At 47.3% G+C, this 27,723-nt stretch overlaps 1 protein-coding gene across 5 annotated transcripts in view; it reads left to right on the top strand.

Moving 5' to 3' along the window:
• The first annotated feature begins 1,129 nt into the window (after window positions 1-1,129).
• Window positions 1,130-27,723, top strand: part of LOC109909136 (2-(3-amino-3-carboxypropyl)histidine synthase subunit 1-like) — a 100,181-nt gene continuing 73,587 nt past the window's right edge. For 3 of the 5 annotated variants that reach the window (XM_031795707.1, XM_031795706.1, XM_020508086.2), the window contains exons 1-3: window positions 1,130-1,203; window positions 1,835-1,984; window positions 14,642-14,705. In XM_031795707.1, the coding sequence (XP_031651567.1) occupies window positions 1,152-1,203; window positions 1,835-1,984; window positions 14,642-14,705 (266 nt within the window). In that variant the 5' untranslated portion in view covers window positions 1,130-1,151. Of the gene's footprint in view, window positions 1,204-1,809; window positions 1,985-14,641; window positions 14,706-27,723 lie in introns of all 5 variants that reach the window. The other 2 variants (XM_031795709.1, XM_031795708.1) reach the window with 1 other exon arrangement.

Below are 27,723 nucleotides of genomic sequence, written 5' to 3'. Positions count from 1 at the left end.
CCAATTAGTCTCAATGATTATGGTTGAAATGGTAAGAGAACTCATAACAATTGTTGCAGATAGAAGATAACTCTGTTTCCATGATCATGAGCCTTTCCACTGGCCACACACTGGTTGAATGAACATTGTTCAAAGAAATTACGTTGAACCAAGGTGGAATCGACGTTGAATTGACGTCTGTGCCCAGTGGGTTGTGACCCTACTTACAATTACAACTGTGCAACATAATTAATGGAAGACTTCAATAGCAGACACCATCGTCTTAAACATTTTCTTTCAAGAAAGGTAGCTTGCTATAGGCCTATTCTACATACTGTAAGAAAGAAATAAGCAGCAGGGAACCTCAGAAATGTTGTTGCTAAATAAGGCAGTCATTTTCACTTTAGCTATCTCAATTCTTGTAGGCATGACATTTTGTGAGTCATTTCTGTCCCTTCCTTGTCTCATTCATAGCCAGATTCTCACTGAACATCAATGGCACAGACAGGAGGTGAAAATTACTGGGCTCTATTCATACAGATGTAGGATCTTAATTTGATCACCTTTTTGTTGCTATTAAACTAGACAAGTCAGTTAAGAACAAATTCTTATTTACAATGACGGCCTACCCTGGCCAATCCTGGACAACGCAGGGCCAATTGTGCACCACCCTATTGGACTCCCAATCACGGCCAGATGTGATACAGTCTGGATTTGAACCAGGGACTGTTTGTTTTAGTTTTAAATGAGCGTCTGACGTTTGTAATTTCCACTTTGAAATTTCAGTCTCGATTTGCTGGAACTACAAATGAATCAACCCATACACAAATGTCCATTAATTATTATCCACATAATAATTCACATTTCCTGTTGCTGCAAGATTATTTTCCTGCTGCAGTACACTGGCTCAAATTAAGATCATACATCTGTAACTTGTGATGGGGCAAGAGAAGATAACAGTAGGCCTACTAAGTTTGATTTGATAATGTTACTAAAAATAAAGCTTACTGTCAATGAAATAAAAAAGCATATATTTTCTATTCCATTCTGAACAAATGCAACATTTTCTATGATTTCGTGTCAATAGAAATTCACATCGATTGTTCCGCCTGCAACGATGGCTTCCGCATTAGATTACTGCTGCCTTTCTGGTTCCCACATGCACCGGAAATATGGCGGCGCCCACGGTCGAAACGCAAGTCGTACCAGCTAAAAAACCAACCGGTGAATATGAGTCTCCGTTATAAAAATGCTACCACACGAGAAATAACCAAGAACGTGGTGTATGGGACATGCTTGAAAAAACTGTGTAATAAATTGCCACCATGAATAAAGAATTATGACGCAGATAAAGCTAGCGACCAGCTAATGCTAATAACAAGGAAAACTGACTCAAATGGTTTGAAAGAGTGATTAGCTAGCTAACTTACTTGATACTTATCTACAAGAACGAAATATATGAAAATTATAGAACATGTTTTAAAATATTTTTAAGGTCCTGGGTCTAACTTTCGTCATCTGATTAGAAAACATGGGAGACCAGTTGGGGGACCCTGCTAAACAGTAGGCTGCACCAATTTATGCTGTAATAAACTACAACAGCATTGTATTCACGTTTTGTTATGTCTGGATTATAATTGTTTATGGAGTTGTGGTTTTTATAATTAGGCCTGTACAGGAATAGGGACTGTGGAATTTCAAAGCACTTACCAAAACAATATGTAACAACTCATGTAAATGATTACCAATAATCATATGAGACTCTGCTCCTACACCGTATTTAATCTGAAGCCTCCTGTCTTGTCTGTGTTTGACAACTATCTCCTACAGTAAAATGATTTGATTCTTCCCAAAGTACGAGGACCACGGCGGGTGGCCAATCAAATTCCTGATGAAATCCTGCAAGACCCAGAGTTACAGGAGGCTATCCGTGCTTTGCCTTCAAATTACAACTTTGAGATCCACAAGACAGTCTGGCGGGTGAGACAGGCCACGTCTAAGAGAGGTAAGCTCAGAATAGGCCTATTCATGACTTTTCTACTATCTATAGTGCTTGGATAAAGTATTTACCACAGGTGGACTCCTTACTGGAAAAGACTAATAAGGTGTGTCTATCAGTTCCTGGCTAAGGATAACCTTAAACCTGGAGAACCTCAGAATAGCTAGTGTTGCTATATAGAAAGTTTACTTGCTATCTGAATACTTGAATATGCTTTATCATGCTGTTTTAATGTCTATCTATATCAGACACCATTAGTGAATGAGAGATCCAATAACAAAAATAAATAGGTAATGGTATGTTTCTCGAAGGTTATTGTTCTGGTAACTTGTGTTTTTGTGGTATTTACCAGGAAGGCCTAGCTCTTACTATAGAACGTAGGAGTACCATGTTCAATTACTGCCTATCAACGTTATTGTCAGCAGTTATCTCACAGCTAGAGGACGTCAAACTAAACCATGAACCTTAGGACATTCACAAGTTGGAGTCTGCTAGAGCAGCGTTTCCCAAACTCGGTCCCGAGGCCCCCCTGGGTGCACTTTTAGGTTTTTGCCTGAGCACTACACAGCTGATTGAAATAACAAACTTATCATCAAGCTTTTATTATTTGAATCAGCTGTGTAGTGCTCAGGCAAAAACCTAAAAGTGCACCCAGGGGTGGGCCCCAGGACAGAACCTTGTGAAGTGTTATTGGGTTGTGATGGTGATGAGAGGGTGAGGTGTTATTGGGTTGTGATTGTGATGAGAGGGTGAGGTGTTACTAGGTTGTGATGGTGATGAGAGGGTGAGGTGTTACTGGGTTGTGATGGTGATGAGAGGGGTTATTAGGTTGTGATGGTGATGAGAAGGGTTATTTGGTTGTGATGGTGATGAGAGGGGTTATTAGGTTGTGATGGTGATGAGGTGTTACTGGGTTGTGGTGGTGATGAGAGGGAGAGGTGTTATTGGGTTGTGATGGTGATGAGAGGCGTTATTAGGTTGTGATGGTGATGAGAAGGGTTATTTGGTTGTGATGGTGATGAGAGGGGTTATTAGGTTGTGATGGTGATGAGAGGGGTTATTAGGTTGTGATGGTGATGAGGTGTTATTGGTTGAGGTGTAATTGGGTTGTGATGGTGATGAGGTGTTATGGGTTGTGATGATGAGGTGTTATTGGGTTGTGATGGTGATGTGAGGGTTGAGGTGTTATTGGGTTGTGATGGTGATGAGAGGGGTTATTAGGTTGTGATGTTGATGAGAGGGGTTATTGGGTTGTGATGCTAGTGAGGGGTTATTGGTTGGGATGGTGATGAGAGGGGTTATTGGGTTGTGATGGTGGTGAGGGCTGAGGGGTTATTAGGTTGTGATGGTGATGAGGGTTGAGGGGTTATTTGGTTGTGATGGTGATGAGAGGGGTGAGATGTTATTGGGTTGTGATGGTGATGAGAGGGGTTAATAGGTTGTGATGGTGATGAGAGGGTTGAGGTGATATTGGTTGTGATGGTGATGTGAGAGTTGAGGTGTTATTGGGTTGTGATGGTGAAGCGAGGGGTTATTGGGCTGTGATTGTGATGAGAGGGTTTTTTAGGTTGTGATGGTGAAAAGAGAGGGTTACCAGGTTGTGATGGTGATGAGAGAGGGGTTGTGATGGTGATGAGGGATTATTGGGTTGTGATGGTGATGAGGGCTGAGGTGTTATTGGGTTGTGATAGTGATGAGAGGGGTTATTGGGTTGTGATGGTGATGAGAGGGGTTAGTGGGTTGTGATGGTGATGTGAGAGTTGAGGTGTTATTGGGTTGTGATGGTGATGCAAGGGGTTATTGGGCTGTGATTGTGATGAGAGGGTTTTTTAGGTTGTGATGGTGATGAGAGGGTTACCAGGTTGTGATGGTGATGAGAGAGGGGTTGTGATGGTGATGAGGGATTATTGGGTTGTGATGGTGATGAGGGCTGAGGTGTTATTGGGTTGTGATAGTGATGAGAGGGGTTATTGGGTTGTGATGGTGATGAGAGGGATTATTAGGTTGTGATGGTGCTGAGGGGTTATTAGGTTGTGATGGTGATGAGAGGGGTTAATAGGTTGTGATGGTGATGAGAGGGGTTAATAGGTTGTGATGGTGATGAGAGGGTTATCAGGTTGTGATGGTGATGTGAAAGTTGAGGTGTTATTGGGTTGTGGTGGTGATGAGGGCTGAGGGGTTATTAGGTTGTGATTAGAGGTCGACTGATTAATCGGAATGGCCGATTAATTAGGGCCGATTTCAAGTTTTCATAACAATCGGGAATCTGTATTTTTGGACACCGATATTGTTATTATAATATTTTTATTTATCCGTTATTTAACTAGGCAAGTCAGTTAAGAACACATTCTTATTTTCAATGACGGCCTAGGAACTGTGGGTTAACTGCCTCGTTCAGCGGCAGAACGACAGATTTTCACCTTGTCAGCTCGGGGGAGCCAATCTTGCAACCGTACAGTTAACTAGTCCAACGTTATAATCACCTGCCTCTCGTTGCACTCCACAAGGAGACTGACTGCCTGTTACCCGAATTCAGTAAGCCAAGGTAAGTTGCTAGCTAGCATTAAACTTATGTTATAAAAAACAATCAATCAATCAATTATAATCACTAGTTAACTACACATGGTTGATGGTATTACTAGTTTATCTAGCGTGTCCTGCGTTGCATATAATCTGACTGAGCATACAAGCATACAAGTATCTGACTGAGCGGTGATAGGCAGCAGCAGGCTCGTAAGCATTCATTCAAACAGCACTTTCGTGCGTTTTGCCAGCAGCTCTTCGTTGTGCGTCAAGCATGGCTCTGTTTATGACTTCAAGCCTATCAACTCCCAAGATGAGGCTGGTGTAACCGATGTGAAATGGCTAGCTAGTTAGCGGGGTGCGCGCTAATAGAGTTTCAAACGTCACTCGCTCTGAGACTTGGAGTGGTTGTTCCCCTTGCTCTGCACTCACCCATACAGGTGACATTGATGGCACTGATACTCTCATCTAACAATCACACATAGAGAGCTAGAATGGAGGGGGCAAGAGGGAATGGTGAAGAAAATAGCCCTATTCCCTATACATTGTACTACTTTTGACCAGACCTCTTTAGGTACTATTTGGGATAGGGTGGCTTTAAGGATACTGCCCATGTCTCTGTTCTGTATTGGTTTCATTAGAGAGTTTCTTCTCTCTCTGGGCTCGCAAAATCAAAGATCACCTTATCGACTCTGCACTCTACCCCTCTCTCTCCCTCCATCTGTTTCTGCCTGGGCTTTGAACCCCTTCCACTCAGCCTCTCTCACTCATCCTCAGTTGAATTGGCGTCTTTGTTTTGGTCATTTCACTTCCTGTTGGAATGGAATGAAATGAAGCAAGCAAACACCATTGTTTTTACTGCCCAGCCTCAATTGCTGAGTGTAAACAGAAGCAACAGCTAAGTGAGCATACATTTGGTTCTGGAGAGTTACCATAGCTCCTTAGAAACGTCAGAATTTCAGATTTGATTGTGTCGTAGCGTTTGCTGTCATTAAATGTGAAGACTGTATATTAACAAATCAATTCTCTATGTGTAATTATTACGTGATTAAACTAATCACGGAATAGTAATTAGCTAGGAAGTCGGGGCACCACGGGAAAATGTTGTTTATAGAGTTTAAAATTCCCAAATATAACTCGTCAGATATTTTATTATCTTACTGATTACCGTCTTCTATTAATGTATTGTTACCTCATTAGTCTCATTCCTGAATGTCGCAAAACCTTGGAGATCTGCACGAACCCTAACATGGATCATGAATCAGTGATATACAAATTGGCTTAATTATTTATTTACTAACTAACTAATCAATCACAGAATTACATAAACACACAACAATTAGTTATACATTGGGTACTAACATGACAGAAGGAAAAGTCCCTAGTGGACGAAAACCGATATGACGGCTTGGTAGACAAAGCAAAGGGGGCTCAAGAGCAGGAATGTCTGCTGGATAATAGTTCATCAGAGAGACTCTAGTTGCGTTCCCCAGAAGTCCCAAGGTTTTTCGTGGTTGTAGGTTGTTATAATGGATACGTCAGAGTACCATTTGGAAATGTTCTTAGATCGGATGCGTTTAACAGACTAAAGTATTTAAACAGCCGCAGCCTGAATAATTGGTCTTTAGTTTGTAGATTTCTTCACCATTTCAGCGTGTTGATGATCTCCACATTCTCTGGTCTTGTCCTTTTGTAGAGTTGTAGTTTAAACCACTTCACACACCAGCATCACCTGGTATGTTTTGGTCTAATGTAAATTTTGTCAGAAGTGTGTTTTATACTTTTAATAGAAAAGGGGGCGTTCCATTACGCCGGTGTAAATATCTGTGCCCACGGGGGGGGCTCACTGACTTGTTAAAACTTTATATGAAAAGCCATCCTCTCATTTAGAAAGCTAACATCACATTTAATCTTTTGAAAAGTAGTCTTATACTTAATTATTAATTGTATACAACATTCAGGCAGGGTAGCCTAGTGGTTAGAGCGTTGGACTAGTAACCGAAAGGTTGCAAGTTCAAATCCCCAAGCTGACAAAGTACAAAATCTGTCGTTCTGTCCCTGAACAGGCAGTTAACCCACTGTTCCTAGGCCGTCATTGAAAATAAGAATTTGTTCTTAACTGACTTGCCTAGTAAAATAAAATAAAGGTGCAAACCCCATAATTGAGAAGTGTATACAAACAAAGAAACAGTAATGTGTCTCCTGTCCTTCATGATGTCACCAAATGAAACATACTCGACATGACTGTTCCACAGACCACTCCATCTGCTTGGAATACAGAAATACTGTTCAATTATTCAACCTTTTGACGGTACCGTACTGCAAAGTCTTTCTCTGTGGTAACAAAAGGATTCTCAGCCTTCTTTTTGGCCGAGTGGGGTAAAGAGTTTTAGCTATTTATGACCGTCATAAACCTTTGGTGGGAGAGGGAGAGAGAGAGAGGGCTGTGATCCTCACCCAAAAAGGGCACGTCGTAACAACTGTGATAATTTCAGACTTTTCATGGTAAAAAGTAATGGCGCCGATAGAGATAGTCGCCTCGCTTTGCGTTCTTAGGAAACTATCCAGTATTTTGTTTTTTTTAATGTATTATTTCTTACATCCCCAGGAAATCTTAAATCTTATTACATACAGCCTGGAAGAACTGTTGGATATAAGAGCAACGTCAACTTACCAACCTTACGACAAGGAATATGACTTTCCCGAAGCGGACCCTGTGTTTGAACAACAACCCAGGACAATGGATCGGATCCCAGTAGGCGACCCAAAACAATGACGCCGCAGAAGGGGAGGACGGAGCAGTCTTCTGGTCAGGCTCCGTAGACGGGCTCATCACTCACCGCTCCCGAGCATACTACTTGCCAATGTTCAGTCTCTTGACAACAAGGTAGATGAAATTCGAGCAAGGGTTGCCTTCCAGAGAGACATCAGAGATTTAACATTCTCTGTTTCACGGAAACATGGCTCACTCCGGATATGTTATCAGAGTCGGTACAGCCACCCGGTTTGTTCATGCATCGCACGACATCAAGTCCTTTTGTTCACCTGACCTAGAATTCCTTACAATCAAATGCCGACCGCATTATCTACCAAGAGAATTCTCTTCGATTATAATCACAGCCGTGTATATCCCCCCCAAGCAGACACCACGACCGCCCTGAAAGAACTTCATTGGACTCTATGTAAACTGGAAACCATATATCCTGAGGCTGCATTTATTGTAGCTGGGGATTTGAACAAAGCTAATCTCAAAACAAGGCTCCCTAAGTTTTATCAGCATAACGAATGCGCGACACGGACTGGCAACATTCTGGATCATTGCTACTCTAACTTCCACAACGCATACAAATCCCTCCCCCGCCCTCCTTTCGGCAAATCTGACCACGACTCCATTTTGTTGCTCCCAGCCTATAGACAGAAACTTAAACAGGAAACGCCCATGCTCAGGTCTGTTCAATGCTGGTCTGACCAATTGGATCCCACGCTTCAAGATTGGTTCGATCAAGTAGACTGGGATATGTTCCAGATAGCCTCAGACAATGACATTGATGTATACGCTGATTCGGTGAGCTAGTTTATTAGCAAGTGCATCGGTGATGTTGTACCCACGGTGACTATTAAAACCTTTCCCAACCAGAAACTGTGGATTGATGGCAGCATTCGCGCAAAACTGAAAGTGCGAACCACTGCTTTTAATCATGGCAAGGCGACCGGAAACATGACCTAATACAAACAGTGTAGCTATTCCCTTCACAAGGCAATCAAACAAGCTAAGCTTCAGTATAGAGACAAAGTAAACTGCTCAGTCACGAGACGTATGTGGAAGGGTCTACAGTCAATCACGGATTACAAAAAGAAACCAGCCCCGTCATGGACACTGACGTCTTGCTCCCAGACAAATTAAACAACTTCTTTGCTCGACAATACAGTGCCAATGACACGGCCTGCTACCAAAACCAGCGGGCTCTCCTTCACCACGGCCAATGTGAGTAAAACATTTAAACGTGTTAACCCTCGCAAGGCTGCCGGTCCAGATGGCATCCCTAGCCGCGTCCTCAGAGCATGCGCAGACCAGCTGGCTGGTGTGTTGACGGACATATTCAATCAATCACTATCCCAGGCTGCTGTTCCTACATGCTTCAAGAGGGCCACCATTGTTCCTGTTCCCAAGAAAGCTAAGGCAACTGAGCTAAACGACTATTGCCCCGTAGCACTCAATTCAGTCATCATGAAGTGCTTTGAGAGACTAGTCAAGGATCATATCACATCCACCCTACCGGACACCCTAGACCCACTCCAATTTGCTTACCGCCCCAATAAGTCCACAGTAGAGGTCGACCGATTAATCGGAATGGCCGATTAATTAGGGCCGATTTCAAGTTCTCAAAACAATTGGAAATTGGTATTTTTGGATGCTGATTTTGCAGATAAAAATATATATATTTTAATTTAAAAATAAATATTTTCTTTTTTACACCTTTATTTAACTAGGCAAATCAGTTAAGAACACATTCTTATTTTCAATGACGGCCTAGGAATGGTGGGTTAACTGCCTTATTCAGGGGCAGAACGACAGATTTTCACCTCGTCAGCTCTGGGATTCAATCTTGCAACCTTACGGTTAACTAGTCCAACGCTCTAACCACCTGCCTCTCATTGCACTCCAAGAGGGGCCTGCCTGTTACGCGAATGCAGTAGAAGCCAAGGTAGTTGCTAGCTAGCATTAAACTTATCTTACAAAAAACAATCAATCATAATCACTAGTTAACTACACATTTTTGATGATATTACTAGTTTATCTAGCGTGTCCTGCGTTGCATATAATCGATGCAACGCTGGGAGTTGATTTAACAAAAGCACATTTGCGAAAAAAGCACAATCATTGCACCCGTTAGATAAAATACGAAACGGTTCCGTATTTCACTGAAATAATAAACGTTTTGTTTTCGAAATGAAAGTTTCCGGATTTGACCATATTAATGACCTAAGGCTCGTGTTTCTGTGTGTTATCATGTTATAATTAAGTCTATGATTTGATAGAGCAGTCTGACTGAGCGATGGTAGGCAGCAGCGGGCTCGTAAGCATTCATTCGTTTTGCCAGCAGCTCTTCGCAAGCACAGCGCTGTTTATGACTTCAAGCCTATCAGCCTAATGACTAATGACTGGTGTAACTGATGTGAAATGGCTAGCTAGTTAGTGGGGTGCGCGCTAATAGCGTTTCAAACGTCACTCGCTCTGAGACTTGGAGTAGTTATTCCCCTTGCTCTGCAAGGGCTGCGGCTTTTGTGGAGCGATGGGTAACGCTGCTTTGAGTGTGGCTGTTGTCGATGTGTTCCTGGTTCGAGCCCAGGTAGGGGCGAGGAGAGGGACGGAAGCAAAACTTTTACACTGGCAATACTAAAGTGCCTATAAGAACATCCAATAATCAAAGGTATATGAAATACAAATGGTAAAGAGAGAAATAGTCCTATATTAACTATATTAACTACAACCTAAACCCTCTACCTTGGAATATTGAAGTCTCATGTTAAAAGGAACCATTACATGGCACATATTGAACTTTTACTTCTCCAACACTTTGTTTTTGCATTATTTAAACCAAATTGAACGTTTCATTATTTATTTGAGGCTAAATGGATTTTTATTGATGTATTATATTAAGTTAAAATAAGTGTTCATTCAGTATTGTTGTAATTGTCATTATTACAAATAAATAAATAAAAATTGTCCGATTAATCGGTATCGGCTTTTTTTGGTCCTCCAAGTGTCGGTATCAGTGTTGAAAAAAATCATAATCGGTCGACCTTTAGTCCAGAGACGACGCAATCGCAATCCCATTGCCCTAACCCATCTGGACAAGAGGAATAACTATGTATGATTGCTGTTCATCAATTATAGCTCAGCATTTAACACCATAGTACCCTCCAAACTTGTCATTAAGCTCGAGACCCTGGGTCTCGACTCCGCCCTGTGCAACTGGGTCCTGGACTTTCTGAAGGGCCGCCCCCAGGTGGTGAAGGTAGGAAACAACATCTCCGCCCCGCTGATCCTCAACACTGGGGCACCTCAAGGGTGCGTTCTCAGCCCCCTCCTGTACTCCCTGTTCACCCATGACTGCGTGGCCGGGTTAGGGAAGGTTTGGCCGGTAGGGATATCCTTGTCTCATCGTGCACCAGCGACTCCTGTGGCGGGCCGGGCGCAGTGCGCGCTAACCAAGGTTGCTAGGTGCACAGTGTTTCCTCCGACACATTGGTGTGACTGGCTTCCGGGTTGGATGGCGCTGTGTTAAGAAGCAGTGTGGCTTGGTTGGGTTGTGTATCGGAGGACGGATGCCTTTCAACCTTCGTCTCTCCCGAGCCCTTACGGGAGTTGTAGCGATGAGACAAGATAGTAGCTACTAAACAATTGGATACCACGAAATTGGGGAGAAAAGGGGGTAAAATAAAAATAACATTTAAAAAAAAAAATACTACACCCATAGCTTAACTGATCACATACTTTATCATACCTCAATTCCTCTCTATGTTGTCCTTGTATTTTTTAAATCTAGTTTTCCCTGTGTGCTGAGTTGTCCGTGCCTGCAATGGTCTCTTTCTCACGATAGTTGTTCAGCCTTGCATACTGAATTGTACCTGTGAAAGTGGAAGGCAGGAAACAGAGGCAGGGCAAAGTGAACAGAGAGACAAAACAACCTTGTGTGTTTGGAGGAACCATGAACATGTTTCCCTCAGGGCTGCGAAACAAACCCAGAGAACTGTTTCTCTCCGAGGAGACAGAGCAGCATCGCAAATAATCAAAAAGTTTAGCAGTAGCAGTCAGAGACACGTATGATTTCCCTCTGGTCTTCTCCTTTAACACCTCTGAATTCTTTATGTTACATCTACACAAGTCTACAGATGTTTTTTGGAATCTGGGAGAAGTCCTATTAGAGCAGCCAGCCACTAATTGCAGACTTTTACTTTCTGCAGCAGCACAAATCTGAGTGCAGATGAAATGTGCCCCACAGTATAGTGTAACTGACGATTACGGTGAAGAAGTACAGACTGAACTGAACACAAGCCCCCTGAGCACCTTCCACACTGTTATAGAATGCTAATACTAGACAGAAGTGAAATCTGAAACGGTACAAATCTCAGTGCTGGGGCCCGGCTAGACAGGATTGGGGACTTGGAAGTGAACTTGTATTTTTCAGCTCCTCAGCTGACCTTTTTCTCCATTCACTCACTAAAACTGGTTGCTGCACTCTCTGTTGACACCTCCCAGACAGAAATCCCCCTTTCTGACAGGCCGACACTCAAACCAATCACAGACTATCATATGTGCATGTTGGTACGTGTGTCCGTGGGAGGATGAATGACAAACACACAAGCATTCTTGACATTTTGTTTGTGTTAATGCTCCTGTGACATTCATGACATTTTAGCTCACATGGAAACACACACACACACACACACACACACACACACACACACACACACACACACACACACACACACACACACACACACACACACACACACACACACACATACGCGCACACTAAACCTCTAAACCCTTGTGCAGAGCCTGTACACTGAGATCAGATGGAAAGAGAGCTCTTGGCTTCTGTCAGCCAGGGCTGTTGTGAGGCTTAGAAACCTTTCTCGGTTAATAAACTCGCCCTTTCCCAGGTAATGACCTGTCTCTGTCTGTCTACATGGTGCACAGTGATACCTTAACCTTTCATCAGAAAGACACACTCCTCTCCTCCTTCCCTCTCTCCTCCATCCATCACACTTCAGGGCCATTCTTTCTTCTTGTCAGCGCCCTTTTACTTTTCCTGGGCCATTTTTTATTGTTCAGTTTTGTCTACAGTCCTGTTTTTGTTGTTTTCTCTTTGCTGTAGGAACCCACTGCAGTATGTGAACATAGGCCTGAAATATTTATCGACACTGCAGTCTAAGTGTCCATTCACTGTAGTCACATGGTTTATCAAGGTGATGTGTGACAGGGTCAGTCTGACAGTGAAACATTGTCAACACTCTTCCCGATGTATCTAAAGTTGATTTAAACAGAGCCTCCGCGAGTCCCAGTGTCTGCTAGAGCCAGCCCACCGATCTCAGCATGCACAGGAAATGCAGACTGGGTTACACTACCTTTGATGCAGGGAAACATTTCAAGTGTTCCTTCAATTACTGAAAATGACATCAAATTCAAGGGGATTTGCGAAACAGAGGACAGTGGACGAACGGCTTGTACATAAATATCACACTATGGTATAATCCCATTTGAGTAAAGAAAGGCTAAATATTCAATCATGCTGAGCACTTTACATAAGTATGCATAGCACAATATGTAACCACACCAACATAAGGACATCAGTCTGTTACCAAGACAACAGCTCTGGATAACCAATTTGCGCAAGGAGGACGCAATGGCTTGATGTGAGGGGAAAAAGCCTCTTTGTTATTCAAAATGGATCTGTTCCAATGTGAAATTAATGTGATATCAATTGAAGACTAAAAGGATTAGACCTACTGGGATGTGTTGTACATTTGCCAACATTGCAGAACCTGCAATACCTGTCTGCATTTAGCCAGGGATGGATGAACTAGCCTTCTAGCCTAGTTTTGAGTGAATCTATGTTGTACATGATAACCCCAGTTTTGTAAGTTTTGCCTTCCTGTTGACTGTGGCTACAGTATTTGTAATTTATGACAAAAAATAACCATGTTTGTTAGAAATGTAGGTCATTCAGGGCCTCCCGAGTGGTGCAGTGGTCTAAGGCACTACATCGCAGTGATGCGGCGTCACTACAGCCTGGGGTTCAATCCCTTGTGGCGGACCGGGCGCCTGCAGGCTGACCCCGCCGTCAGTTGAACGGTGTTTCCTCCGACACATTGGTGCAGCTGGCTTCCAGGGTAAGCGACCAGGTGTTAAGAAGCGTGGTTTGGCAGGTCATGTTTTGGAGGACGTATGACTCGACCTTCGCCTCTCCTGAGCCCACTGGGGAGTTACAGCGATGAGACAAGATCGTAATCACTAAATTGGGAGCAAAGGTGGTAAAAATGACAAAAAAGGATATATGCTGGTCAGTGTGACGCGCTGTCTGTGTTTGAAATATGGGTTTAATTGTGGTCCGCCACAGAAGTTGTTTGTCTGACCAGTTTTCTGTACGTTTTCCCAAAGGGTTTATGTCATTTCTCAGTTGTAGATATTACCCCGCCCCTTGTCCTCTTCCTCTGACTTTAAGTGTAGCTGTTTCTCCATGTCCTATAGCCTAGATCTCTATATCAGCAACATTTGTGTTATGTCTGATACATCATGTTTATTTCATGTTTACAACCGACATCTTGCACATTCTCAACAATAGAAGGAAATTGGGTGAGAAACTGCACTAGGCTACATGTTGAGAGAGCATGCCTTTCTTTATAGCATTTTGTCTCTGTAAAGTTGTTGGCATCATTTTAAAGAGGTGTGATATTTTGTGTCTCAACCCTGGCAATGAGCCAACCCCCTGATGAAAGCATTTCTCATTGATTCGTCTTAGCTGGTGTCACACTCAAATAAGGTCCTATTGGAAACACATGCTGCTCTCAGCCCTTCACATCAGCAGCAGGACCAATCCTTCCTTTGTGTGATTGCTTGATTCCCATTTCACAGCGATTTGATCCATTTCTCCATGATATCTTAATGCTGCATGAGAAGAAGCACAACGTTTCCTGATTCTTAGCGGTCTGCATTGTGAGAGGGATATTTGTGTGTGTGACTGGGTTTGTGACTGTGACTCATGAAGCTGTTGGCTGTCATTGACAGAGACAGGTGGAGAAAAGGTGACTAATGGATTGCTAGGAGAAAAGGGAAGTGTGAAGACAGAGCAGAGCTGATACACTTCCATTTCCTGTTGTGCATCTCTCAGTAAGATAAGACAACAGTAATGCAATGGATTGGAGAGAATTACCTTGAAATGTCAGCTTCCTTCTGTCTCAGTGAAGCACTCTAAAGTAATAACATAAGCTACAATATACATGTAAATACTGTCTAGGATGTATTAAATAACGTGGTTGTCACTCAAGCTGCAGTTCTGTGTGTAGGCTGGCTAGTTTGTCCTCTGAACCTTACCTCTGACTGTCTGTCTGTCTGGCTGTCTCTGTTCACAGTGGCCCTGCAGCTACCGGAGGGACTGCAGATGTTTGCCTGTGTCATCGCTGACATCATCGAGAGGTAGGTACAGCATACAAACACTCACCACTCACTAATGTTTTCAATAGGTGGCAAGTGTGACTCGTGCTCTTTTTAAAATTAAACAGATTCTATCTATTTGTTGTTAGCTAAAAACATTGATGTTTCTCCCTGAAACGGATCCCCTTGACTTTGTGTTAAAGTTTTGGTGGCTTTAGAAGGTGCTTGAGTGAGGGAGCAGTCGTCGTCCTTGCTTAAGTTGAAGTTGAGCCGGCATGGCCATTCTAGTCATTAAGCCAGCCAGTGTTATCATAATTCCCTGCCTGCCGCAGCCAGCTCATATCTGGTCTTCAGCAGAAAATTAGACAAGATTGCGTCCAGGGCTCGAGCGGCTATCAACGCTTCACTCGATCACGGTTGGAGGAGGGACAGCCATTATTCCTGTTAATTACATCTTGTTACAGTCTGCATAGACCTTTTGCACACAGACACTCCATCACACAGACACACTCACACAAACTGATGCAGGAGTCCAAACCTTCCCGCGGGTTGGAGTGCCTCGGCATCAGTCTTTTCAGTCATTTGTCTTGTATACACTGAGCTTTGGCCTACGCTGTGCCAAAACAAGTTTGTGCAACATTGATAAATTGGTTGAAAAAAGGTAGTAACCCCAAAGAAAAACACTTCAGTTTAGACCTAAAATATGCATTTGAAGTGTTGAAAGAGGAGCTCTGTGTGTTTAAGGACTTTCTTGACTTCTGTGGTTGTTTCCTTCATCTTCTCATTTCACCCCTTTCTGCCTCTCTCTCTCTGCTGTGGCAACTGTAAGGGTTATCTAAAAGAAGATGGCTGCATCACTCCTCATCCAAAGTAGATTACTTTCCTATGTGTGTGTTCGATACTAATGAGGTTAGTTGATGGACGTAAAGGATAGTGAGCTTGGGAAGGGAAGCTTCCACATGGTTATCAATCAGAGCCCGTATTTGATTTCAGACAGGAAACGTGGTTCATGGTGTCCTCGTATGAAGCCATGCCTGTCATACCACAGTTATGGACCGTTGAGAAACAGGAACCGCAGTGGGCTGAAAGCTTTGACTTTCCCCTCTCCTCCTCGACACAGCCCTCCGCTTTCCTTTTAACCCCTCTCCTCCTCCTCCTCGACCCAGCCCTCCTCTTTCCTTTTAACCCCTCTCCTCCTCAACCCAGCCCTCCTCTTTCCTTTTAAACCCCTCTCCTCCTCCTCGACCCAGCCCTCCTCTTTCCTTTTAACCCCTCTCCTCCTCGACCCAGCCCTCCGCTTTCCTTTTAACCCCTCTCCTCCTCCTCGACCCAGCCCTCCTCTTTCCTTTTAACCCCTCTCCTCCTCAACCCAGCCCTCCTCTTTCCTTTTAACCCCTCTCCTCCTCCTCGACCCAGCCCTCCTCTTTCCTTTTAACCCCTCTCCTCCTCCCCCTCGACCCAGCCCTCCTCTTTCCTTTTAACCCCTCTCCTCCTCCTCCTCGACCCAGCCCTCCTCTTTCCTTTTAACCTCTCTCCTCCTCCTCGACCCAGCCCTCCTCTTTCCTTTTAACTCCTCTCCTCCTCCTCCTCGACCCAGCCCTCCTCTTTCCTTTCAACCCCTCTCCTCCTCCTCCTCGACCCAGCCCTCCTCTTTCCTTTTAACCCCTCTCCTCCTCGACCCAGCCCTCCTCTTTCCTTTTAACTCCTCTCCTCCTCCTCCTCGACCTAGCCCTCCTCTTTCCTTTTAACCCCTCTCCTCCTCGACCCAGCCCTCCTCTTTCCTTTTAACCCCTCTCCTCCTCCTCCTCCTCGACCCAGCCCTCCTCTTTCCTTTTAACCCCTCTCCTCCTCCTCCTCGACCCAGCCCTCCTCTTTCCTTTTAACCCCTCTCCTCCTCCTCCTCGACCCAGCCCTCCTCTTTCCTTTTAACCCCTCTCCTCCTCCTCCTCGACCCAGCCCTCCTCTTTCCTTTTAACCCCTCTCCTCCTCCTCCTCGACCCAGCCCTCCGCTTTCCTTTTAACCCCTCTCCATCGCTCCACTAGTGCCACGCCTCCCTCATTCCCTCTAATTTCTTCATCCCTCCCTGTATGGCCACCCCTCAGAGAGAGAGAGGAGGAGATAGTGGCCCTGTCTTATCAGCAACACTGCTATCAGCAGGAGAGTTGTCTCTCATATCTGGGCTTAAACCAACACTGTATACGCTGTGTTCATCCCAGAGTCCTCTAAACTAAAACCACCTCATCACCTCAGCCCATCTCACCCCATTTCAGCTAATGAGAGTAATTAACGGCAAATGATTGCTTTCCTCACGTCCTCACCTCCCTCAAACCTCTCCTCCCACTTCTCTCCTGCATGTCTCACCCTCGCACCCCAACCAGATCCTACAGATTATATAAAGAGCAGAATCCTCTGTCATCAGTTGCTGTTGTTTGTGTTTCTTCTCTTCTCTGTATAAATAATTACATCGGCAACCTCATTTGACTCCCAGGTCACAATAGTTCACTGTCAGGGCTTGGCCCTTGAATAGGGGATCTAGCTACAGAGGCATTGTTGGATAGTTGGTTTCCCTGGTCACCATACTGTATCTGACCTCTACTCCCCCTTCCCGTTCTGTGGGGTCAGCAGAGGTTTCTGTCAGATGTGGATGTTCAGTGACTAGTAAGGGCCTGGCTCCATCTCACCCACTGGTGGGTGAGCTGATCGTGGATTTCAGGAAACAGCAGAGGGAGCACCTCCCCATCCACATCGAAGGGACAGCAGTGGAGAAGGTGGAAAGTTCCTCGGCGTACACATCACAGACAAACTGAATTGGTCCACCCACACAGACAGCATCGTGAAGAAGGTGCAGCAGCACCTCTTCAACCTCAGGAGGCTGAAGAAATTTGGTTTGTCACCCAAAACCCTGACAAAACTTTTACAGATGCACAATCGAGAGTATCCTGTCGGGCTGTATCACCGCCTGGTACGGCAACTGCACCGCCCTCAACCGCAAGGCTCTCCAGAGGGTAGTGAGGTCTTGCACAACGCATCACCTTGGGCAAACCACCTGCCCTCCATGACACCTACAGCACCCAATGTCACTGGAAGGCCAAAAAGATCATCAAGGACAAGAACCACCCGAGCCACTGCCTGTTCACCCCACTACCATCCAGAAGGCGAGGCCAGTACAGGCACATCAAAGCTGGGACCGAGAGACTGAAAAGTAGTTGCTATCTCGAGGCCAGCAGACTCTTAAACAGCCATTGCTAACTCAGAGAGGGTGCTGCCAACATTGAGACCCAATCACTGGCCACTTTAATAAATGGATCACTAGTCGCTTTAAACAATGCCCCTTTAAACAACGCCCCTTTAAACAATGCCCCTTTAAACAACGCCCCTTTAAACAATGCCCCTTTAAACAATGCCCCTTTAAACAATGCCCCTTTAAACAATGCCACTTTAAACAATGCCCCTTTAAACAATGCCCCTTTAAACAATGCCCCTTTAAACAATGCCCCTTTAAACAATGCCCCTTTAAACAATGCCACTTTAAACAATGCCACTTTAAACAATGCCACTTTAAACAATGCCCCTTTAAACAACGCCCCTTTAAACAATGCCACTTTAAACAACGCCACTCTAAACAATGCCACTTTAAACAACGCCACTCTAAACAATGCCACTTTAAACAACGCCACTCTAAACAATGCCACTTTAAACAACGCCACTCTAAACAATGCCACTTTAAACAACGCCACTCTAAACAATGCCACTTTAAACAACGCCACTCTAAACAATGCCACTTTAAACAACGCCACTCTAAACAATGCCACTTTAAACAACGCCACTCTAAACAATGCCACTTTAAACAATGCCACTTTAAACAACGCCACTCTAAACAATGCCACTTTAAACAAAGCCACTTTAAACAATGCCACTTTAAACAAAGCCACTTTAAACAACGCCACTCTAAACAATGCCACTCTAAACAATGCCACTCTAAACAATGCCCCTTTAAACAATGCCCCTTTAAACAATGCCCCTTTAACTGTTTACATATCTTACATTACTCATATCACATGGACATACTGTATTTTATACCATTTATTGCACCTTGCCTGTGCCTCTCGGCCATCACTCATCCATATACTTAAATGTACATATTCCCATTCACTCCTCTAGATTTGTGTGTATTAGGTAATTGTTGGGCAATTGTTAGAATACTTGTTGGATATTACTGCACTGTTGGAACTAGAAGCACAAGCATTTCGCTACACTCGCATTAACATCTGCTAAACACGTGTATGTGACGATACGATTTGATTTGATATGGTCTGTCGTCAGTTGGTGTGGGTTGGACTGGGGCGTGGCCATGGCTTTATAGCTGGCCATATCAGTGTAGAGATGAAGGGGCTAAGCTGCCCCGTGGGTACGGAGGGTGGGATGGACAGTTATAAAGCCTAATGAGAGGACAGAGGTGCTCATGGAAGAAGCAATGTACATGCATGGACACACACTGAAACAAAGACAGTATAAGTATAAGGCTTGAATAAGCTGATCTCATTTTCAACAGTACATTATATGTCTGTACAGCCACACTATGGAGGATTGGCTCATACTAAGAATATGTGGCTATCTGTTCCACACAGGCACCTGTAAGCATACTCTCTCCCACAGAGAAGTAGAGAGACTGCACCACGCTTCCACTGACCATTTAGAATGTCTCCCACAAGCAGGCCTGCTTCTGTTCTTTAAAGAGGCTTTGATAGGCCCACAAAGAACTTAGTAAACCTTGTAAAGGTCTGCTGTAATGGCTCCAGTTGAAGAGACTTCACACTGTATCCTCTGCTTGCTTGTAATACAGCTACACACGGGCTGCATCCCAAATGGCACCCTATTCCCTAAATAGTGCACTATTGACCAGGGCCCTAAATAGGGCACTACTTTTGACCAGGGCCCATAGGGCTCTATGTAGGGAATAGGGTGCCATTTGGTGCAGCGTCTCTGTTGATAACTGCCAAAGCCATTCAAAGAAACTTAAGGCATAACTCAACTTGCATAACAAGTAAACAGACAGATAAGAACACAAGCGAGGGAAACGTGATCAGAACAACAGAATGAATCCCTGACTCAGACAGGCGGGCGGCGGGCGATGGTGTGTGTTGTCATCCCGCCATATGTTTCATTGCCTTTGATGCCAGGCCATCTGTCTTCACCGCAGCCTTGAATGATACTTTGATGAACTTCCTTTAATATTTACTGTGCTGCTCCGGGAGTGGAGAGCCAGGGCTTGTTGTCATCATCCATGGCCTAATCCTGGAGACTGGGAAGGAGAGAGAAGTAGAGAGGGAGAGGGGGCGGCAGTAACATTTAATGTCCTCTGTCACCTGCTCTCTGGCACGGAAGAGATGGGCCTCCTCCAAACAGAGAGATATTGACTTGTGGCATAACTAGGATCTTGTACTTGGGGGTGAAGGTACATGACATGAGAGCATTATGTAACAGAGGGCTCTATTCAATGACTCATACACTCACACAGTTCACAGTATGAAACAAAGAGGAAGTCATTTGTATATTTCGGCTTTTCAAACATAGATTTGTCACTGTGCCGGCCCAGGAGAATGTTATTTATGATTGACTGGCCCTTTGTTATAAATGTAGTGGTTAGATATTCTGGCTATTTTCATGTCAGCACGCCACTTAGATCAACAGCCTCACCAGTTGAATGCCATGTCAGATGAAACACAGGCAGTGATTGACCTGCCACTGTGTCCATGACAGCAGAGTGAATGAAATGGGAGTTTAAAGCCTCATTTCTCTTTCTCTCACATTCACACTCACACAGAGAGCGCGAGCCCCTGCTGTCTCAGACCTTTCTGGTCACTCCATCATCCCTCTGGACCCCATCCTGGGGCTTCATCAGCCAGAACCTGATCAATTTCAGACACTTTTATTCATTTTAGTCTGCTGTAGCGTATGTGTGAGCAGCAGAAGCAGACTCAGCCCACAGCCTTCAATGGTAAATGTCAGCCCTGCCTCTAGAGAGGAAGACTGGCAGGAGCCTCCCTGCCCTCGTCTCATCACTCGCCCCCCAGCCTCTCCGTTCCTCCCACAGCACAGCTGAGCAGTAGGTAGCGGGAGCCTGGGTGTTACAGTGTGTGTCCCGGCCTTCTGTCCCCACCAATTACATAAGAAGCTCCTACTGGGTGTAGAGAGCAGCAGGGCCCCCATTGTGCGCGCGCGCGCACACACACACACACAGACACAGGGCATCTCTCTGACTAATGAGCTCTCCTGCTTGGCAGCCCCCTCACTACCTTCCCAAACGCCCAATCACATCGGTCTAAGGGCCCTGAGCAGAGACAGTCAGACACAAACTGGACCAGGCAGCTATAGTATGCCCGGCCCACTCCCATCCCCACGACCAGATAAGTTTTCAGTGCTATTTCAGGTTTAGTGAGAAGTCTCTGAGTGCAGCCTGCTGCAGGAAGTCACAGGTGGAAAAAGATCCTCCCACACCTGTATCCCATATCCCAGCCATCACAACCCTGGAGGACCACAAACTATAGACCACTCTGTTATATTGGCCAACCTAAATCACCACTCTGACTGGAGAATGGCGGATAGCTGCTGGTGATATACTGGCTCTCATATAATGCCTTGGCAGATAACACCTGGGAAATTGCTTGACCTGTCTTGAAAATACAATCGATGCACTCCAGAGATAAAGCATCATATAGACTTTGTTGCCGTCCCTCCTGGCTGTCTGTATGTCCAGGGGTACAACTCCATGGGGAGTTGATGGGCTTTATAGAGAGACTGAAAGGCTGACGGTCTGCCCTTTCTCTCCATCACACTGTCTGGGTACATCCCAAATGGTAACCTATACCCTATAGTGCACGACTTGTTTTCAGAGCCCTATGGAACTTGGTCATATGTAGTGCACTGTAATGGGAATAGGGTGTCATTTGGGATCGGCACCTAAATGAAATATGAGCGAGTGAGCAGATGACGACAGAACTCCACAGTAGCTAATTACACTGGGAGACGGAGGGAGCGGAGCATTACACTGGGAGACGGAGGGAGCGGAGCAGGGAACTCATCAGCGTGCTGTTTTTGAGGGAATCTTGGTTATTTATGAAGTAATGAAATAAACATATTCCCTTGTCCTTCCGTCTGTCTGCCCAGCGTTGTGTGTGTGAGATACTCTGCTCGGGAAACTCAAGGTTCCAGCCTACTCTCCACTCTCTCCTATTTCACTCCTGTATCACTAAGTCAGACCATTTAGGTCCAACGGTACATTCCAGCCCCACCACATGCAGACATAATTGAACACAGAGCGATGCGTAATATTACCTGTAATTTCAAAGGGGAACATGAATATGTGTGGACATATGCTCATGCACATTTAAAATGAGTTTTGGGCTTTTAAGATGTTATTTTGGAGTGATTGCAGGCAGTTGACAGCCAGTTCAATGTGAGCAAAATGGAAATGGACCAATGGCTAATTCTGTATTTGAATAATAGAAAACTAGAGTTCCATGTATGTACATGTTCTAATACCGTTGGTTAAACATGGACACACTGTAACAATGTTAATATCTCTGAATGTTAATACTGTACACAGACTGACCTGGTGAATCCAGGTGAAAGCTGTGATCCCTTATTGATGTCACTTGTTAAATCCACTTCAATCAGTGTAGATGAAGGGGAGGAGATTTTTAAGGATAAGGATTTTTAAGCCATGTGACATTTGAGTCATGGATTGTGTATGTGTGCCATTCAGAGGGTGAATGGGCAAGACAAAATATTTAAGTGCCTTTGAACGGGGTATGTTTTGTACACAGTGTGTATCTGAACTGAATGTGAAAATACAGATTCTTGTGAACAGAGATCAGTAGTATCCACATATAAAGCAGAGAGGCTATTGTAGGACCTAATGAGCCGTTTGTAACAAGGCTTCCTGCTTTGTAAAGGTTAGCTACACATCTGCCCTGTGCTCCCTCTGAAGGAGAGAGTGTGAAGGAGGAGGGGAGGGCAAAGATGAAGGGATGACCTTATGGAATGAGGGAGCAAAATAATGTCATGTCTAACAGGGGAGGATAGAGAAGAGTAGAATACTGTAGTAGAATGTCAGTAGGTCTAGAAAGCAGCACGGCGGTGGACTATGCCAAGGATTGAGAAAATGAGAAATGTTGAGAGGGGGAGGGAAGAGAGGAGGAGGGAAGAGAGGGGGAGGGAAGAGAGGAGGTGGAGAGAAGCCAAAACAAGTTTTTGAAATTAAGAGCAGTTGTGGAAAAGGAGGAGAGAAATTGTCATATGACTGGAGGGAACAGTGACAGATAGATAGTAGAGGGAGGTTGTAGGAAGAGAGAGAGACAGAATATTACTATCAATTACTACAGTGATAGCTCTTTGTAACCATTTTGTCTCACTTGTACATAGCCCTTTTGGGCATGGGGATTTGGATTGCAGTGTGTTGTTGCTGCAGACAGTGTATTTGCACATCCCAGTGAGAAAAGCACCATGCATTTTTATATCATCCGAACTGATGATTTTAAAATAGCTGCGCTGTAAAAGGTTTATCCATACCAATGTATCATGTAAAGAAACCTGAGGGACATGAGTTATCCTATCTCTGGCTGAGCAGAGGGGTTAAAGCCTAGTGACTGACCTCAGATCAGATTCCATCAAACTGTATTCCCTCTGCAACACCACTAAAAGCCTTTAATGTCCCCTCAGCACTCCAAGGTCCCACTGTGCTGTCCACTGGTTCCTCCTTTTACGCCTTGTTCTGAGATCTGATAACCCAATTATATAATAGATGTCTGCGTTTTTTTAAAGCTCTCTATAGATGAGATTGAAGCTTACTAGGGTTCTCCACTCCCAGCTCTGAACAACAATATTGGATTCCCATAACAGTTGCCATATCATTTTGTTTCATTTTTTAAAATTGGATTCAAGCGCCTTTCAGAATGCAGTGCTATGGAGTTTAGAGGGTCTGTATGTTGATAAAGCTGTGGTCTTTTGCATAATGACCCGGTCCCAGGCTGTTTGAGAACCTGCCAGAACAAATAGATGAGATACGCTCACCGAACTAGACCCAGCAGTAATGATCTTGTTTTTGGTGGAGTTAAAGGATTATCTAATGGTGTTACTGAAAACATCTGTCTAAGCTTCATCCCATCTTCCATGCCTGCCTCCCTCCCTGCCTGCCTGCCTCCCTGCCTGCCTGCCTGCCTGCCTGCCTGCCTGCCTGCCTGCCTCCCTCCCCGCCCGCCTCCATCCCTGCCTGCCTCCCTGCCCGCCCGCCCGCCTCCCTCCCTGCCTGCCTCCCACCCCGCCTGCCTGCCCGCCTCCCCCTCCGCCCGCCTCCCTGCCTCCCCGCCCGCCTCCCTCCCTGCCTGCCTCCCACCCCGCCTGCCTGCCCGCCTCCCTCTCCGCCCGCCTCCCTGCCTCCCCGCCCGCCTCCCTCCCTGCCTGCCTCCCACCCCGCCTGCCTGCCCGCCTCCCTCTCCGCCCACCTCCCTGCCTCCCCGCCCGCCTCCCTCCCTGCCTGCCTCCCTGCCTGCCCGCCTCCCTCCCGCCCGCCTCCCTCCCCGCCTGCCTGCCTGCCTGCCTCCCTCCCTGCCTGCCTGCCTGCCCGCCTCCCTTCCCGCCTGCCTGCCCGCCTGCCTGCCCGCCTCCCTTCCCGCCTGCCTGCCCGCCTCCCTCCCCGCCTGCCTCCCTCCCTCCTGTCGTGGAAATTTCCTCTATTTACCAAATCATGAGCGCAAACGACACACAAGTCAGAGTTAGTTATCAAAGTCCATCTTTAATTATATCAGCTCTATCACAATCCTGTGACTCTCAGATAAATTCAGTGTCTCCCCCTGAATTCTCTGAGAGCCCCCTTACAATGCAACTGAGTTCTTTAATAGCAAAGACACACATAGTCAGACAGCATAGACATAATTCATCGTTCAGCTTTGTCTCCTTTCCCAAACCCCAGAACCATAAACCAAATCCTCCATATCAACAGGCATATATCAAATTGTCATTTAGATACAACCCACTCTAAATACAACCTCCTGGACAAACTCACGGAGAGGAGGGTGAGGCTATAGGTTAAGATAGAAACAACATAAGAGGGAGCATAGAATGATTCCAGACACTGCAACCCTCCTTTCTCCACTGGGAAAAAGGTAGGGAGTGAAAGATATGTTTACACATGATGACACTTTGACCTCTCCCCTCTCAGCGGCCCATGCAACTTAGTTTTGACATAGAACTGCCTCGCTCCCCGCCTGCCTGCCTCCCTCCCCGCCTGCCTGCCCGCATGCCTCCCTCCCCGCCTGCCTGTCCGCCTGCCTCCCTGCCTGCCTCCCTTCCTTCCTCCCCGCCTCCCTCCCCGCCTGCCTGCCTCCCTCCCCACCTGCCTCCCTGTCCGCCTGCCTGCCTCCCCGCCCGCCTGCCTCCCTGCCCGCCTGCCTCCCTGCCTGCCCGCCTGCCTCCCTCCCCGCCTGCCTCCCTGCCCGCCTGCCTGCCTCCCTCCCCGCCTGCCTCCCTGCCTGCCTCCCTGTCCGCCTGCCTCCCTCCCTCCCTGCCTGCCTCCCTCCCCGCCTGCCCCCCTGCCCGCCTCCCTCCCCGCCTGCCTCCCTGCCCGCCTGCCTCCCTCCCCGCCTGCATCCCTCCCTCCCCGCCTGCCTCCCTGCCTGCCCGCCTGCCTCGCTCCCTGCCTGCCTGCCCACCTCCCTGCCTGCCCGCCTCCCTCCCCGCCTGCCTCCCTCCCCGCCTGCCTGCCCGCGTCCCTCCCCGCCTGCCGGCCTGCCTCACTCCCCGCCTGCCTCCCTCCCTCCCCGTCTATCTCCCTGGCCGCCTGCCTCCCTCCCCGCCTGCCTGCCTGCCTGCCTCGCTCCCCGCCTGCCTCCCTCCCCGCCTGCTTCGCTCCCTGCCCGCCTGCCTCCCTCCCCGCCTGCCTGCCCGCCTCCCTGCCCGCCTCCCTCCCCGCCTGCCTGCCTGCCTCCCCGCCTGCCTGCCCGCCTGCCTCCCTGCCCGCCTGCCTCCCTGCCTGCCCGCCTGCCTCCCTCCCCGCCTGCCTCCCTGCCCGCCTGCCTGCCTCCCTGTCCGCCTGCCTCCCTGTCCGCCTGCCTCCCTGTCCGCCTGCCTCCCTGTCCGCCTGCCTCCCTCCCTCCCTGCCTGCCTGCCTCCCTCCCCGCCTGCCCCCCTGCCCGCCTGCCTCCCTCCCTCCCTCCCCGCCTGCCTCCCTCCCCGCCTGCCTCCCTCCCCACCTGCCTCCCTGCCTGCCCGCCTGCCTCGCTCCCCGCCTGCCTCGCTCCCCGCCTGCCTGCCTCCCTCCCTGCCCGCCTGCCTCCCTGCCTGCCTCCCTTCCTTCCTCCCCGCCTCCCTCCCCGCCTGCCTGCCTCCCTCCCCACCTGCCTCCCTGTCCGCCTGCCTGCCTCCCCGCCTGCCTGCCCGCCTGCCTCCCTGCCCGCCTGCCTCCCTCCCTCCCCGCCTGCCTCCCTCCCCGCCTGCCTCCCTGCCTGCCCGCCTGCCTCGCTCCCCGCCTGCCTCGCTCCCCGCCTGCCTGCCTCCCTCCCCGCCTGCCTGCCCGCCTGCCTCCCTGCCTGCCTCCCTTCCTTCCTCCCCGCCTCCCTCCCCGCCTGCCTGCCTCCCTCCCCACCTGCCTCCCTGTCCGCCTGCCTGCCTCCCCGCCTGCCTGCCCGCCTGCCTCCCTGCCCGCCTGCCTGCCCGCCTGCCTGCCTCCCTCCCCGCCTGCCTCCCTGCCCGCCTGCCTGCCTCCCTCCCCGCCTGCCTCCCTGCCTGCCTCCCTGTCCGCCTGCCTCCCTCCCTGCCTGCCTCCCTCCCCGCCTGCCCCCCTGCCCGCCTGCCTCCCTCCCCACCTGCCTGCCTGCCCGCCTGCCTCCCTGCCCGCCTGCCTGCCCGCCTGCCTGCCCGCCTGCCTCCCTCCCCGCCTGCCTCCCTGCCCGCCTGCCTCCCTGCCTGTCTCCCTCCCCGCCTGCCTCCCTGCCCGCCCGCCTGCCTCCCTCCCCGCCTGCCTCCCTCCCGCCTGCCTCCCTCCCCGCCTACCTCCCTCCCCGCCTGCCTCCCTCCCCGCCTGCCTGCCGCCCATGTTACCACGCTACTAGTATATCTAATGTACCCATTCACTCTCTCTGACTACAATTAGTCTGTCATTTTCACCCGTGTTTTGTCTTCCAATTTTCCTGGTGTAAGACGTGGGAGTCATAATGTTTGTACTACAATGCTAAATGGAAGAAATCTTGGTCGAGCAAAACACTCAGAGAGAGAAAGAACTAGAGAAACATTTAATCATCATCATCCAACATGGTGGCCCTGCCAGATTTCTTTTTGGAGGGGAGTTTTTTGTCAGGGTATTTCCTGTGTTCTGTGTGTGCAAAGCAGATTACTGATATCAGATTTGTTAATATTACAAACCCCAGAGCAAACAGCTCATCTGCCTTATGCACTCAGCCAGCAGAGGCCTTCTCCTCTCTCTCCATCTCTCCATCATCTGCCTTATGCACTCAGCCAGCAGAGGCCTTCTCCTCTCTCTCCATCTCTCCATCATCTGCCTTATGCACTCAGCCAGCAGAGGCCTTCTCCTCTCTCTCCATCTCTCCATCATCTGCCTTATGCACTCAGCCAGCAGAGGCCTTCTCTCTCTATCTCTTCTCTCCTCTTCTCTCTCCACCACCTCATTTACACCCCCTTCATCACACAACCTCCTTATCTGTGTTTCAACTCACTCCATTGCTCTTATATTGTTCTCCTCTATCTCCCTCTCTCTATCAATTCAATTCAAGAGGCTTTATTGGCATGGGAAACACATGTTAACATTTCCAAGGCAAGTGAGGTAGATAATATACAAAAGTGAAATAAACATTAAAAATGAGCAGTTAACATTACACTCAGAAGTTTCAAAAGAATAAAGACATTACAAATGTCTTATTATTATACAGTGTTGTAATGATGTGCAAATGGTTAAAGTACAAAAGTGAAAATAAATACGCATAAATATGGGTTGTATTTACAATGGTGTTCTTCACTGGTTGACCTTGTGGCAACAGGTCACAAATC

This window comes from Oncorhynchus kisutch, linkage group LG18 (assembly GCF_002021735.2).
Source record: "Oncorhynchus kisutch isolate 150728-3 linkage group LG18, Okis_V2, whole genome shotgun sequence".
Lineage (NCBI taxonomy): Eukaryota > Metazoa > Chordata > Actinopteri > Salmoniformes > Salmonidae > Oncorhynchus > Oncorhynchus kisutch.
Note: the sequence above shows the minus strand (reverse complement) of the source record. Positions and strands in the feature narration are given on the sequence as shown.